The following is a 15,069-nucleotide window of genomic DNA, read 5'->3' on the forward strand; positions in this document are numbered from 1 at the left end:
CGCACGCCACTTGACCACGCCTCGTCCCTCCTCCGAATGGTCCGCGTTTGACAGAGAGCAGTCCCGCGAAACATCCCGCTGCCGCCGACCGGCTTTTTCTTCGCCCAGGCCGACATGAGCGCAGAGCAGAGCAAGAACCATGCGGCCAGCTCCCACTTCGCTCTTGCGCCCTCACCGACTCGATAATGTCTGTCGCCAATGCGTTCGGAAAGCCTTTGGCGCTACCGTCCCGCGGGGCAACAGTAGTAGCATCAGCTCTCTGCCATTGATCACGAGCCGGTCCGCCTCGACGACGGCCGCAAAGGCAGCACCCGCAGTGCGTCTCAGCGCGAGCTACTTCGTCTCCAACAGCGTCCTCGACCGCTCCAATGCCCGGCCCAGACCCCTCGGCAGCCGGAGCTCCTCGGCTTCCGTAGCGCCATCGTCTTCGTCTTCCTCCTCCTCCACCGCGCGCTCCGAGTCGACGACACCAATCGACGTGAACCAAGACCTACCGCATCGTCGCCGCCAAGCTGCAAGACGCAAAGCCGCCGCCGAAGCCGCTGCCGCAGCAGCAGCCTCCTCCTCGCCCGATGTTCTCCCTTCTCAGGATGCCTCCTCCGCCCTCACCAGCGTCGCCGCCCAACAACCCGCGCACTCGGCCCGCCGTATCTTCTCCACGCTCCTCTCCCTCTCGAAGCCCCGGCTCTCCGCCCTCGTCGTCCTGACCGCGATGGCGCCCTACGCCCTATACCCCGTCACCGACTTCCTCTCCCCGGCCATCACCGAGTCGCCCTCCCTGAGCCCGCTGACGCTCCTCTTCCTCACCACCGGCACCGCCCTCTGTTCCGCCTCGGCAAACTCTCTCAACATGCTCTACGAGCCCAAGACGGACGCAAAGATGTCGCGCACGCGGAACCGGCCCCTCGTCAGGAACCTCATCTCCACGCGCGCCGCCGTCCTCTTCGCCGTCACCACCGCCATCACTGGCGTGGGCGCCCTCTACTTTGGCGTCAACCCGACCGTCGCCTTCCTCGGCGGCGCCAACATTGTCATCTACGCGGGCATGTACACGCCCATGAAGGCCTTCAGCGCCGCAAACACCTGGCTCGGCGCCGTCGTCGGCGGCATCCCCCCGCTCATGGGCTGGGCCGCCGCCGCTGGCGAGACGGCTTCGGGCGACGGGTCCTGGCGGGAACTCTTGTTTGCCAGCGACGGCAGCTCCATCGGCGGCTGGCTCATGGCGAGCTTGCTCTTCGCGTGGCAGTTCCCGCACTTCATGGCGCTCTCGTGGGGTATCCGGGAGGAATACAAAGCCGCCGGGTTGCGGATGCTGGCGTGGACGAACCCGGCGCGCAACGCGCGCGTCGCGCTGCGGTACAGCATCGCATTCATCCCCATCTGCGTCGGGCTCTGCGCGGCGGGCGTGACGGAGTGGAGTTTTGCCGTGACGAGCTTGCCCGTCAACGCGTGGCTTACGCGCGAGGCGGTGCGGTTCTGGAAGTTTGAGGGACACAAGGGGTCTGCGAGGGGTCTGTTTTGGGCGAGCGTGTGGCATTTGCCCGTCGTCATGGTGTTGGCGCTGCTGCAGAAGAAGGGCATGTGGAGCCGGGTGTGGAATAGCGTTGTTGGCGTAGACGATGATGACGAGTGGGAGGACGACGATGAGCTGGATGAGATGCCGGTTACGTTGCCTCCGCCGCGGGGATAGAGTGATGCCAGCGGCGCGTTGTTGTAGTAGAAAACTCGGGATATTGTATGATAGTGTTGCTCGTTTTCCTCGTGGGTGGGAGGGGAACCATCAATACCCATAGTGGTGCTCCGGTCTTAGATTTCTGGGTTCAAAGATATAAAGACCTCACTCTGTAAATCAAGTGTTTTCTCATACGGGAAGACAAAAAAGCGCGGGTGTATTTCCAGAAAATGATGTTTCTCTTTATTTTTCCAGTTCAAAAAAGCATTCCATTGGCGGTTCACTAGGTTTCTCTCCCTCCTTTTTGTCTCAACCTGGTCTCCCTCTCCTCTGGTATCTCTATAGATGCTAGTATACAGAAGAAAATAAAATATCACGATACCTCCCTCCCTCCTTCCCCGGTACTGTTCTGATCATTTGTTCGTCATTATACGGAAGCAAAAAGAATGGCTTCCCTTTGTGCTGTTCATCCATCCCCGCAAAAAGGTAAGGTGAACTCGTAAAGGAGTGCCCGAGTTTCTTACCAATGTCGAAAACCGAAAGCCCGTCTTTAGGTGAATTTGAATAATACCCATGCAACTCCGAGAACGCCTCCCGAAAACCCTGCAAGATAACGCCATGACCTAGTAGGAAATTGAAGAAAGGAAAAAGGTGAAAATGCCTTGAACCCTAGGAGCCAAGGGCTTGGGACCATTGGTGGAAATCGTCATTGGAGCCATGCAGTCACATCTGCTGCTGCTGTTGACCGCCGGGTCGGTTGATGATGGCGTCGATGCCCATATCCACGCTCGGCAATCGCTGTCCGTGGGGGTGAAGATAGGGACTGGGAGACTGAGACTGGCCGTGGCCGCCGTATCCGCCGTTGACGGAGCCGTTCGAGGAGACGGAGCTGGTGTATCCGTGGTGGGCGCCGGTGGCGGCGTGGTGGCCGTAGCCGCCGTACTGAGCGGCGTGCATGGGCTGGAGGTGGTGCAGGGAGGCCATGTAGCCCGCGGCCGAGGCGCTGCTGCCGCTGGCGGAGTGTCCGGAGGAGACGGTCTCCGGGCTACTGTAGGAGGCGTCTAGCTCGTCAACTGGGGTTAAACCGAGGCCGCTGATGCCGCTGTCATCGTCATACCCTGGTGGTAGTGGCTGCCCTGACTCCAGGCGCTCCCGTCTGGCCCCGGCGCGGGCTGCGCTTTGTAGGTTCTTGAGACCGTTCGACATGCACTGTACACGGATGTGAGGTTAGCTAGGGTTCCTCTCTCGTCATGTTGTTGCTGTTAAGGGGGAGTGTATCGTACCTTGGCCTCGACGACGTTCCACTTTTCTCCCGTGCGAGCAGCGAGACCGGACCAGATCTCCTTTCTCATGCTCATGTACTCCTTGGCCAGGCGTTCAAGCTTGCGATTGTCCCAGTCGTCGGCACCCTTGCGCTCCATCAGGCGCTCGTGGCGCTTTCTGCAGGCGTTGGGAGTCTTGTTGGGGAAATAGGTGGTCTGGATCTGGCCCCAGTTGAGGCCCTGGGAGCGGGCCGCGAGCAGCTGCTGATCATCCTGTGGGGTCCAGGCTCCCGAAGAGGCGCGGTGTTGCATCGGGGGTACGGAAACCGGGGGCGCAGAGACCGGGGCGTAGCTTTCGTACGTGGGCTGCGGCTGCTGCTGCATGGGGGCCGAGGAGGAGGGCATGGTGTAGTAGGCCGACTGCGGCATGGCCATGCGTTGGTTGTACATTGCGATTGGGTTTGCTGCGGGAGCGAGAGAGATTGGCATTGGGTTTGCGTAACGGTTGTGGTTGTGGCTGGAACTGGATGCCCGCGTGTGTTTGGGCATGATAACTCGGGAAAGTAGATATCGAAGAAAGAGTGGATAACCTGGAGAGAGACGAGATTGTCCGGTATAAAGTGAATGAGTGCAGATTACTGATTATCCTGCAAGAAGAGAAGCGAGTGTCCCGTTATGTTGTTGTTGAAGATGATAATTCTGCGCCTCGCCTGGAGGTGGTTTATGGAAAGGTTGGTATTGGTTATAGGGCGGCAGAATTGGAGCGAAAGGAGATTGGCGGACTGAAGAGGAATCTAGAAAATCCGACTTAGGAAATATGATGACTATGACGAGAGAGAAAAAAAGGAAATAGGAGATAGAGGAAAAAAAGAAACTGTTGTGAGATGGAGAGAACTGTCTTGACAAGCGAATACAAGGTCAAAAGGAGGTCGTGAAGCCGGACATTGGGCCTGACTTTAAACAATATCACGGTCAGCCAGGGAGACAAAGAGACACAGAAGCGCGGTTACGATGAGGCCAGGGTTATGGAAGTCTGAAACAGGGCAACTTGACAGAACAAGGCTAAACGAGCTGCCAGAGCTGCCCATGAAACCCGTCTCGTGTGTCTAGAGGGACAGACAACGAGTCCTAGAGCTACAGACATTGGCCAGACGTCTCATCGGGATGGGCGTCTGTCTGAAGTCGGGCGCGTAGAACTGGCCGGGTCTGGAGGGCGGCTACACAATAGACCCTGGGGCAATGATCGGACGGGTCGCCAGGGTCCCGAAGAAGGGAGCAGTAGGGCTCAAACGGGAAGAGACTGGGGCTGGAAAGGGAATTTGAGACGGGTAGAGGTAGTGGGTAAGAGTAGGCGCCAGCCTTGCCGCGCTCGCGAGTGCCTATTTGGAGGAGATTATCGGCCGTGTTAGGGCTGGATCATGCCACGACATGATGTGGGGTCGAACAAAGTCCCCGATTCCCCTGAGAGAAGGTAACGAAGTAAGGTAGACGGCGGCAGCATTGAAGCTCCTAGACTGTATAGAGTTGTTGGAGCGGTCCGCAGCCCCCGCGACGGCGGCGGAGGAGCCAATGAGGCGGGAGGCGGGAGATGAGGAAGGATAGGCGCATTGCATTGTGAGCGCGCGGTAGGTGGGCAAAGGTGGGCAATGTCGTAGACGAACTAAGTTAAGACGGTCAAGTCAAGGACACCTGCGGCCTGCCGTTGAATGCGGGTACTTTGAAGTAACGGTAGCAAGGGACCACTGGGTCTGGGGTCCGATCTACAGCCCGATCGACGAATATATGGGGCCAGCAGACGCGTTGTGAAGCGAAGAGAGAGCCCGGCTTCGTTCGAGTAGTCAGGTTCCTCGCATGAGCAGCAGGAGATTAGATGGAGATCTCGAAGGGCGCGTAGGCGAATGACGAGAGACTTGAGCATGAACCACTGGGTCCTCTTACAGTCGGAAGCATGAACTCGTAGCATCTTGGGTTGGACAGCGAGGATTACGTCCCAGTGTAAGTGAGCGAGTGTTGACGGCATGGAGTGGAAAGGTATCCATGGACGATGAGGTGAGTGGACATGGGAAAGCAGAAAGCAGCGACATTGAAATTGAAGGTTAATTAGACGCGCGCCTGGAGTACAGAGTGGGGCGGTTCATTACCGGTGGACCTCGATGGATGGGTGCCGGGCCTTTTACTGGCCAGGAGTGGAAATAGCATCACGCTAACCTCTTCTGCTTTCGGGTCCACGGCGGGCCGGAGATTCTCCACCGAAATACATCCCCGCCCGGCATCCATGCCCTCCGCCGGGTCTCTCCCCTTCTCCTCCTTGAACCTTTCTGCAGTGTCACGCAAAGCATTTCCTACTATTACTCATTACTCTGTACTCTGTTTTCTATTGTGGAAATAAGCGAAGAGTGCACGGCTCCATCGCCTGCAGAACCAACACATTGCTGGGGCTGTATGCACTTCATTAACATCAAACAGCCCTCGAGGGAAGGCCGCATCTGCAAAGCAACCTCCGCAGCCGAGCGCTTGTTTCTCTCGTGACCCAAGGGCGACCTGAATGACACCGGAAACGACGACCTTTTGTTTGTTTGCTACCGATCCTCACGCCATGCAGAATCATGTATTACTCGACTCGAGACTTGGAGGGCAGTGAAACCCTAACCATCGCCGTGCCGTGTTATAGATAGTAGATTGCTGCAATATCGTTTTCCATATGTTTCTGTTATGAACGACAAGTCGAGAATGGCCTGTTTTCTTTGCTATGCGGGAACTCATCTCCTCACGACTTGGGGAGAAATGTTGGACCTCGATTCTTATTTTACCTACCTTACGAAGAAGCTTGGGATGGTGAAGTAGAACTTGCATCACTCTCGGTTTTTGAAGAGCGGATCACCTGCAGAGTCTTGGTACATCATCATACTTTGAGGCCCAACAGGATAATTCCTATGATCTTACGCGAAAAACACGGATGGCTATGGTGTTATGGGACTGGATTGTGGTTCTATACCATTGAAATATACCGGTATCCCACACTAACACCACATGGAAGCCTTGGTTCGTTCCTAGCAATAGGTAAGAATTCAACTTTGGCCGACTTATGCCCACGCAGTTGTTGTTGGCAGCATAAAAGTGCCGGTGGCAAACTGACAGAGGAAGCCGGCCGGGCCACCAATAGCTTGAGCACGGTCCATTTAGCAGGCTTCTTCAGATGCGCGGGGCAGACCAGCGGATGAATAGTGCCTCTGCTAAGGATGATCCCACAAGCCGCCAAATGGGTTAGGTTCCTCTTCTGTCAGCGGTACCCAATGATGATTTGTGGCTGCACTTCTTCAACTTCCTATCTGTAACCTGAATGCATGTGCCTGTGTGCCTGGTAAGGAAGGCAGTAAGTGGCACTGTGGCTCACACCAGGATGGAGGCACCATAGGAGAGGGGGCTTCCTTCGAATCCCACGTCCCAGCAGTTGGTTTTCAAAGAGAACGCAATGCTCCACGTTGGCTCACTGTAGTTCCGTGTGGGCGGCTCCTAAGGCGTTTTAGCCATGCTGGTGGTAGCTGATTGTGCCGATGTGGTGGATTCTAGACCTCGTTCTTTGTTGTCGGATGAGGAAAAGCCCATTGATAAGGTACCTACCTACCTAGCTTAGCCTGTAGGTACGTATGGGGCAAAAGGCTTGTGGCTGCAGCTGTCAGCTTGGCTGGAAGGAAAAATAGAAGATGAAAATTACCCCTCCAGATCTGCAACGGAAAGCGAAGCCGACAAAGTACCCAAGGGAAGTCAAGGTCAAAGAGAAGGGTTAGGTTAGGGGAAACAAAACAAGCATTCAAAATCCCGTTCAGTTCCGTTCCTCTCCATTCGTTCCTTCCATTCCACAGACGGCAATTCTAGGTAGGTACAAGGCAAAACCCGGGCAGATAAAACCGATAAGGCGAGACCCCTGCTCACCTCACCCATCCCTTACTGAGGTGCTCACACCTCTCTCGTCCTGCACTCCAACCACAAGCTGCCTAGGCCTAAGTTAAGGTACTTCGCAACTCCAATTATTAACCTACCTACCTGCCTGCCGTGCTTTCTTTACCTCCACGTTTGTTCCTACCTTACCTCACCACCATTGAACCCCGACTTCCCTTCTCAGCATCTTCACCTCAGATCGCTGGGGGAAAGAAAGGAAGGGACTTTGGTGGCCACTAGTTGTCTGCTGACCACCGGCTTCTCCTCGCCTTTTGACAGGTCAACGTCGCAGGCATCTTACAATCTCACATCGCTTTTGCCTTCTTCACATCACTTTTTCTCCAACAGTCATTCTCTCTTTCTTTGATTATCCAGACAAGCACTCAGACTGTGAGCCACTCATAGGGGTAAGAGCGACTTTCCTCACCTGTCATACGTGTGACCCGTCGTGAACACAAACAACAGCCCCTCTTCCATTTCTCATTTCCCTACTACTTTCAAATTTACCTAGCTTCACTTCTCATACCTCACAAATTTCATATTTACCAGTCAGTGGACTCACATGGAGTAACAGTCAATTCGCAGCTTAGTCCCGAACGGTCAACCAGGAATCAATCACTTTCACCTACTACACATTTCCTAGCACCTTCCCTACCCAGTATCGCAAGACCGACGGAAAGATCGAAAGATCGCAAGACTGAAGAAATACAGGATCACAAGATATCAGACCGATTTACTACAACCATCATCAACACAATGAATCCTGACACATCCAACTTTACCCACTCAGTCCCAACTGGACAAGGCACATCCATCGGCATGAGCGATAATATCCTCATGGCATGGCCAACCACTTCAGTGATGGGAGCTTTCGTTGTGGCTTGGCTCATCTTGTGTGCCTCGGTGCGCTTCAGACGCATCAACGCCCTGCAGAAACGCATGGGCTACACTGACCGCGCTTCTCTTGCCGGCATGAGCAACACCGATGCTCAGCTCATCCTCAAGCACCTTATCGAATATGAGTTTCCCAAGTTTTACCTGCTTTCGCTCCAGTTCGCCATCTTCAAGGTATGCCCACCCTATTGGCCCTTTGCGCCTATGATATAGAGTATGGCTGCTGACTTCAAAGTACAGACCTATGGCTTCGAGACTGTATCCAAACTCATTGTGGCTACCAAGAATTTGGCCGATCCTGAGAACGCACAGAAGAGGTAAGATCCATGAGGACTAGAACTCATCGTGCATTCTCAACTTCAAAACGTGGTCAAGGAGCTAACACAAATTTTCCAGATATGAGGACACCACCATCATCTTTGGCGAGTACGTTGAACACCTTCTGTATCTTTCCCCTAATACCCTTCCGCCTGCTGACAATCTCCTGCCAGATTTTCCATGAACCCCCCAACTTCGGACCGCGCCCTCAAGGCCATCTCTCGCATGAACTTCCTCCACAGCAGCTACAAAGCCCGCAACCAGATCTCCAACGCTGACTTCCTCTACACCCTCGCCGTCTGCGTCACGGAGCCCATCCACTTCATGCGCTTCTACGAATGGCGCGACCTCACCGACATGGAGGTCTGCGCCATCGGCACCCACTGGAAGGCCATTGGCGATGCCATGGATATCCAGTACAAGGGATATCTCACTCAGGACTCATGGGCCGACGGTATCGAATTCGTCAACGACATCACCGCCTGGGCCAAGCGCTACGAGATTGAGGCCATGAAGCCCGCTGGCACCAACATCCGCGCGGGCGCCCAGCTGACACGCATGCTCCTCTGGCATGTTCCGGGCTTTGCTAAGCCTTTCGCCAAAGAGGTATTGACCGTTCTCATGGGAGAACGCGTCCGTGACACCTTCTGGTGAGTGTTCTTCCCGACCTCTTCCCCTCCTCCTACCGCTGGAAAAGAAAAGAAAAAACTAACAAATGTGCCCATCACAGCTTCCCGGAACCCGGCATCGTCGCATCTCTCACAGCCTACGCCGTTCTCGTCGCCCGCCGCTTCTTCGTCCGCTACTTCATGCTTCCCCGCTTCTCCCCCGTCGTCTTCTTCTCCGATCCGGACCCCAAGACCGGCCGCATCCTGCACCACGATTACCTCGTCCACCCGTACTACATCCCCGCCACCTTCTGGAACCGCTGGGGCCCCGTCGCGCTGATCACCCGTCTCCTGGGTGGTACCGTCCCCGGCTCGGAGAAGATGATGCCGCACGGCTTCCTCGTCGAGGATATTGGTCCCAAGGAGAAGATGGGTAAAGGTTCGGCCGAGTTGGCTGAGGGGGTCGAGATGCTTCGCTGCCGTGGTCGCGGGGCCTGTCCCTTTTCGGGATGATTGTTGATTGTGTATAACTATTACAGACGAGACTGATGGAAAACAACAGGGTCTTCAAGGAAGAGACATACAAGCATGTAAGATTGCGGAATCGATGCTTCCGAGCGGGACGCTCATGAACAGGCGTTTTGGTTTCTTCCGTGCGTCTGTATGGACTGAGCTTAGGGACCTTGGGATTCGAGCCAGTTGACGACCCAGGAGATTCGCCGATACATAGCCTCGTATACCCAGGGCATAATACATCCTCTCTTCATTGAGCGCTTAGAAGGAATATATTTTTTCACCGTGTGTTATTTTCTTTCACCTCATTGCCGTCACACAACCTCGACTACTATTTTTTTCTTCGCCTGGGGGAATCTGCTGCATTTGGCCATGCTATCATAAATTCATTACCTCCGCGCCCCATGCTCCTCCTCTCTTTCATCTCTCCAAAAGTTCTCTCCGTTTTTGAGTTACTCTCTTCACGGCCCGGCGATCCCGAGGCCAACGCGGCCTTGCCCACCGCCGCCGCCGCCATACGGTCCCACGCCAGCGCTCATACTCCCGCCCGAATTCGTCCCCGTGCGCTCACGCATCCTCCTACCCTCCATAAGACCTCGCAAGCCTCGCTTCTGCAGGCCGATGACGGAGCTGAGCTCCCCTCCCCAGACCTCGCGCATACCGCCGCGCTCCGAGTCGCCAATCTCGGAGCTCCATTCGGACCCGCTGACGCTGGTCGTGGCGCTGAGTTCGTCGCTAGACGGTCGACCGGAGGACATTGCGGTGTTGATACGGAGCGCCGCAGTGCGCGAAGAAAGACCGTCTGCCCCGCCGCTGCCGTTTTGGGAGTCTTCTGAGGGGAACAGTGGAGAACCCATGGCGTCCAAGGGTACGAAGAAGTTGGGGTTCAAGGAGCCGTCGATGCCGCGGCCACCACCGGCGGCCATGGCCGTCGCGTTGAAGACGGCGGCTGCGTTTCTCGAGTCCAAGAGTGCGTGTAGGCGCTCGACTACTGCCTCGAGAAGCCCGTCGATCCGGTATGGGCGGGCGATTTGAAGAAGTGAACACAAGATGGGAGGTGTGCACAGTGGCGATGACGGAGGCGGCAGTGAGGACGTGTAGAGGAAGTGCAGGAGGGCCTGCACCGTGAGATAGGTGTGAGGAAGGTACAAGCATCGAGGCCGCGAGTTCGGTGGTAGAGACCTCGGGGTCGGGGCTGAGTTGACTGTGGCGGGATCGACACCGCCGGCCGAGCCCGGTAGGGAGAACGAGGCTGCCGAGGCGCTGGTCGGAGCTGTACTCGGGGCCTTTGCCGATGATCCGGATGAGAGCACAGTACTGGCCATGGACGTCGAGCTTTCGGCTGTGTTGCGGGATGGGGTGATTGTGAGAGCGGAATTTCTGATGGGGTTGTTGACTCCAGATCGAAGAGTCATGGCATCGCTACCATCCTGAGTTGCCGTCCCTTCTCGCAACAGCTGCACAAAGTAGGGGCCCCATCGCCGTGCCACCATCCTAGAATTAATGGGTATCCGCTCCCCGTGTAAGCATAGGATATCCATATCGGAAAGCTCCCGCATCGCCAGTGCCTTTTCGCCAAGCTCCTCGGCCGCTCTGGAGTGGAAGCGCCCACCGGCCGTAGTTCCTGCTTTTCTAGCTAGACTTAATCCTGGGCTAGTGTAAGGACTACTGGCTGATACGAAGCCAGACATGGGCGTCGTCTTTCTCGGGTTGTCGTAGAACCCAAAAGCTTCCAGCTCAACCATGCAAACATTGGAAAAGTTGATACGACGATGGTTATAATCATCGACGAGACTTCGTTTCCGGTTGCCAAGAATCACAAAAGTGTTCCTGCGGTTCCAAAGCACACCGCGGTTCCAGCTGCCTTGGCTGAAGACAGCACCACCCGCATCAATCCGCGACCAGGTCAATGTCTTGAGGTCAAGAGCCCACAACGCATACTCCTGCTTCGAAGACGTCAGGTATGTGCCGCTTACAACAAAGTAAGTATCGATGACGCCGCCGTTCGGAAACCGCAGCCCTGGGGGCGAGTAAGAGCCCGACATGGGTTTCTCCGTCAATGTGCCGTCTGAAGATCGGATTTGTAGTTCGAGCTTGACGTCCAGGAAGTTGTAGTTTGAATAGATGAGCATTGAGGATCCAGGCTCACGAGCTTCTTGGCTGATGCCGCCCTCCCGTTGATATCCATTGACGCTTGACTTTCCAATTCGTGCCGTAACAGAGGGGGGTAAAGGAGCAACGACGCTTCTGTAAGCGCCGCAGCTCTTGTCGAGAGGTTCGATAGCGGTCCACTTGAGGCTGCGAAGGTTGAAAACACTAATTTGCTCAATGTAGTGGTTTGCGCCATCCTGGCCACCAACCACCACCATTTCAGCACCGCCGGTTCCATCAATGTTGATCCCTATCCTCCCTTCGTTAGGGTTGCCGGATGATGGATTGTGCTGCAATGCCGACAGTGGCGCCTTGTGCGAGGCGAACGATGCCGACGAAGGCAATATGCAGGCGCAGTGGGCGTAACGTCCTTGCGGGGGATCTTGGGTTGGAATGTAGGTCCACTTTCGGGTGGGAACATCGTAGATGTAAATGTCCGACATGACGGTCACCTCTGGCTGCTGATCCGGGCCTGCGTTCGCTTGACTTGGTGTGGGAGACATGCCTCCATAGCATACCAACTTAGTGTCTCCTAATGGACACATGGAGTGGAAGTATCGAGGCGGTGGTATATCGCCTGTGGTTTCCAGCTTCGACCAATGCCTGCGGATCAAGTCCAACTCGTACAGATCGGATGTCAGAGGAGCCGGGCGACTCCGCGACAGAATTCTTCCTCCAAAGACATAAAGTTTATCCCCTAGTATAGTTGTTGTAGCTCCGACGAGCGGATGCGGTTCCCTGCCTGTCGTCCTATGCACATTGCACATAAGTCCGGATAGATGCGCCGAGGATGAGGACGCAGTGGGTGTACCAACCGCCGACGCGGGTGTTCTTTGTTGGTTGGAAGACTGGTTGGAAGATGGAGAAGGGCCTGCTGACAAGGGACCGTTGCTCCGCGGAGTCAAGTTTGGTGGTTCCCTATTATTATTATCGTCGGCTCCATCTTGTCTCGAGGAGCTTGCTAAGCTACTCTGGCTGCTGGCCATGTCGGCGTTGTATCCTGATCCGCCGCTGTACATCTGAGCTCGTTCCGCTGAGGCGCTAGAGTCCATCGTACTGGTACGACTATACATATCATCGGCCGGAGCTTCCTCGATGGCACCGAGACCCCCCAAATTGTAATGTGCAGGAGGTGCTTCAGGCCCCGTAGGAGAAGGAAACGACGCTGGCGGTTCGGGTAGTGGTTTGGCGAGGCTGCTCTGTAGGCTTAGACTCCTCCCATGCTGGAGCTGCTGGGCCGGGCGATTTTTGGACGAGTTTGGAACGGGTGTCGGCGTCGAAGAGGTGGGGGGAGAGGGCGACGAGGTCAAGCTTGGCGAGACGCTGTGCAGACCCAAGCGAGAAAGTGACGGCTGTCTTGTCAGCCTCGATTCGCCGTCTCGACTCGGGGCGAACTTTTTGAAGCCGCGATACACGCCCGAGAGGATATCTGAAGTCGTCTTGGTTGTAGGAGGAGATCTGTCCTGCTCCGTCTCCGAATCGGAAAAGCGCGAGAGATCGCCCTGCGCGGAAGACTGGTTCGAGGTTAGTCCCGGGCCAGACATTGCGACACAATCAGCCCCCAGGCTGTGGATACAGCCTGGAGAGCGATGCGCAACAGAAACAGTCTCGGCGGGTTGAGAAAAAGAATAGCGCTCAGAGGCTCAAAAAAGGAGGTTGAGTGGTTTTCATGTAGGGCGGGATTTGGGAACCGAGTCGGTCAAGCAAGGTGGGTTCGGGAGGAGAGAGGAATTCGGCAGAAACTGCTGCTTCTGCGCCAGATTGCCAAGGTCTGATTCGGCGTCGATACCACAAGACTTGCAATAGGCCAGAGCAATCGCAAAGAAGTAGACAAGAAGAGTAGTCGCAGTAAGGAAGCGGTGGGGTGAGGAAGTGTAGAGGGTGGCCGGCTCGTTCTTGAGGTCCGAGGTGGTGAAGAAGTGAGGGCACACCGACACACGACAATGCTAGAGCCAGAAGAAAGCCCAAGAAGCGGAAACCAAAAGTAAGGAAGGGAAAATGCAGAAAAATGAAAATTGAGTAGATGATGAAGCGAACAAAAAACCCCAGCTCAAGCAATCCCAACCCAGGTTCGCTTGTTCATCCGGCTCTGCTAGGCCCCTGGTAACTTATGACGGGTAGGCTCCGGTTGAGTATCTGTCTGGCTTTCACTCTGTGCGTGTTGTGCGTCTGTGTCTCCGGGGTGGATTACTGGACTAGACCGGGCTCGGCTGGGATTGGGACTGGGCTGGGCTGAGGGAGCGAGGCCTTGTCTGCTCCGTTCTTTTGTGCGTGTTTCCCTCTCACTTCCTCTTTCTCTTTCTCTCTTGTCCGTTATTTCTCCCCACAGTTGACAGGAAGCGGCGCACAAGAGATAGAGTGGGATGTGGGCTAGGGTGTGGAGGACAAATGGGCACAGGATGTGGATGGGGATCATGGATGGGATAGGAGGGGAGGGGGAGTGGACGAGAATGGGCAACGAGATTGAAGTCTATGGAGTACGAAGTACGAAGGGTACGCACCTAGGACCAGGGGAGGCGCAGGGACTCCAAGAAGTCGATCGGGTCAAAAGTCAATGAGTTGAGTTAAGTCGAGTTGAGTCGAGTAGGAAGCGAGGCGAAGTCTTGGGGGTTTAGATTCAAGCGAGGGTGCTCGGCAGGCAGAGAAAAAAAGGACCAATGTCGAAGAACGATAACGACGACGGAGACAGCGAGCGGCGACAGCGAGGGCGACGGGGATAGCGGTCTCGAGACGACTCAGGTGCGGTGAGCAGCAAGAATTGAGGGTCGTTCTCTGGTACGGTAGGGTATCCGCACGCGGTACAGACGACAGAGAGCACTGTATCTGTATGTAGAGTCGCAACAAGGTATCCGTATGGGGGACGTGTGTTGTAGGGTCACGACGGTTGTACCCAGCAGGCTTCAGCAAGTCAGTGCCGTGTGGAAGAGAGCTGGCGCGTGAGGCAAAAGTGGAAAAGGCGACGGGACCGAAAAAAAGGGATCCGCGTAAGTATGGAGTCGAAGTCCGACGATGAGGAGTATTTCCAAGAGGGACTAGGAGCAGTAGTAGGGGCGGCGGCAACGGCCGGAGGACCACCAGCAAGGTTGCAATCGTTAATTTCCAGATGCCTGCTCCTTTGGGCGAAGAAAGTGTCGATGTAGGGACAAGCGTGTGCTGTAGGCGTCTTGGTTTTGACTTGTGCTTTTGGCACTGGGAAGAGTCGACGAGGTTGTGGAGGGGGGCGTTCGTTTGGTTTTGGACGCACAGACTGACTTTGGGTAGACGGACCGGGCAGAGGGTTGAAAAGCAGCTTGAGCTCCGAGGCAGACGCGAGGGAAGAAGTGGGCTGAACGGCGGGTCGAACCTGTGAGGGCGAAGTATCTTGAAGGTACTGCAAGTTCCGCAGACCGATTCGAGCTTTGGGAAGATGGAGGTGTGAAAGACCGCAGCAGGGGAATGCGACTGTGACTGCGACTGCTGCTGCTGCTGCTGCTGCTGCTGCTGCTGCTGCTGGTGATGCCGATGCGTAAGGTAGGCTGGCGGGGAATATGCGAGATGTATTCGTACAGACCGAGAGTAGGTATGCAGTGTGTGTGTGTGTGTGTGCGTGTGTGTGCGCGAGGTGCAGCTTGCAGAAAGAGTCGATGTGCCCTGGGTGGAGGTGAGAGCAACGAGATATGGGATATGATGGACTGGACGGTTTCTCTGAAGTCTGTCTGGCCCAACTTGTATT

The 15,069-nt window shown here is 55.6% G+C and overlaps 6 protein-coding genes across 6 annotated transcripts; 2 read left to right on the top strand and 4 right to left on the bottom strand.

Annotated features, from left to right (window-relative positions):
* Nucleotides 1-139: 139 nt before the first annotated feature.
* CCOS01_14546 (protoheme IX farnesyltransferase) lies at nucleotides 140-1,690 on the top strand (the record flags this gene model as incomplete). Its single annotated transcript, XM_060462689.1, has 1 exon — nucleotides 140-1,690. One exon carries the CDS (start codon nucleotides 140-142, stop codon nucleotides 1,688-1,690), a length of 1,551 nt encoding a protein of 516 aa, XP_060306520.1.
* Nucleotides 1,691-2,395: 705 nt separating this feature from the next.
* Nucleotides 2,396-3,384, bottom strand: CCOS01_14547 (myb family transcription factor; the record flags this gene model as incomplete). Its single annotated transcript, XM_060462690.1, has 2 exons — nucleotides 2,396-2,881; nucleotides 2,956-3,384. The coding sequence occupies 2 exons, from the start codon at nucleotides 3,382-3,384 to the stop codon at nucleotides 2,396-2,398; spliced, it is 915 nt and encodes a 304-aa protein (XP_060306521.1).
* A 684-nt stretch (nucleotides 3,385-4,068) lies between these two features.
* CCOS01_14548 (uncharacterized protein) lies at nucleotides 4,069-4,547 on the bottom strand (the record flags this gene model as incomplete). The annotated part of the gene is made up of 2 exons (XM_060462691.1): nucleotides 4,069-4,345; nucleotides 4,411-4,547. The coding sequence occupies 2 exons, from the start codon at nucleotides 4,545-4,547 to the stop codon at nucleotides 4,069-4,071; spliced, it is 414 nt and encodes a 137-aa protein (XP_060306522.1).
* A 3,082-nt stretch (nucleotides 4,548-7,629) lies between these two features.
* CCOS01_14549 (uncharacterized protein) lies at nucleotides 7,630-9,206 on the top strand (the record flags this gene model as incomplete). Its single annotated transcript, XM_060462692.1, has 5 exons — nucleotides 7,630-7,941; nucleotides 8,008-8,084; nucleotides 8,164-8,193; nucleotides 8,259-8,735; nucleotides 8,816-9,206. The coding sequence occupies 5 exons, from the start codon at nucleotides 7,630-7,632 to the stop codon at nucleotides 9,204-9,206; spliced, it is 1,287 nt and encodes a 428-aa protein (XP_060306523.1).
* A 461-nt stretch (nucleotides 9,207-9,667) lies between these two features.
* Nucleotides 9,668-12,901, bottom strand: CCOS01_14550 (kelch domain-containing protein; the record flags this gene model as incomplete). The annotated part of the gene is made up of 1 exon (XM_060462693.1): nucleotides 9,668-12,901. One exon carries the CDS (start codon nucleotides 12,899-12,901, stop codon nucleotides 9,668-9,670), a length of 3,234 nt encoding a protein of 1,077 aa, XP_060306524.1.
* Nucleotides 12,902-13,901: 1,000 nt separating this feature from the next.
* On the bottom strand, nucleotides 13,902-14,880 carry CCOS01_14551 (uncharacterized protein; the record flags this gene model as incomplete). The annotated part of the gene is made up of 3 exons (XM_060462694.1): nucleotides 13,902-14,286; nucleotides 14,366-14,546; nucleotides 14,610-14,880. Coding segments are annotated over 3 exons (837 nt in total), but the record flags the coding sequence as incomplete, so codon positions are not given.
* Nucleotides 14,881-15,069: the final 189 nt, after the last annotated feature.

This window comes from Colletotrichum costaricense, assembly GCF_030867565.1.
Source record: "Colletotrichum costaricense strain IMI 309622 chromosome Unknown Scaffold_21.1, whole genome shotgun sequence".
Lineage (NCBI taxonomy): Eukaryota > Fungi > Ascomycota > Sordariomycetes > Glomerellales > Glomerellaceae > Colletotrichum > Colletotrichum costaricense.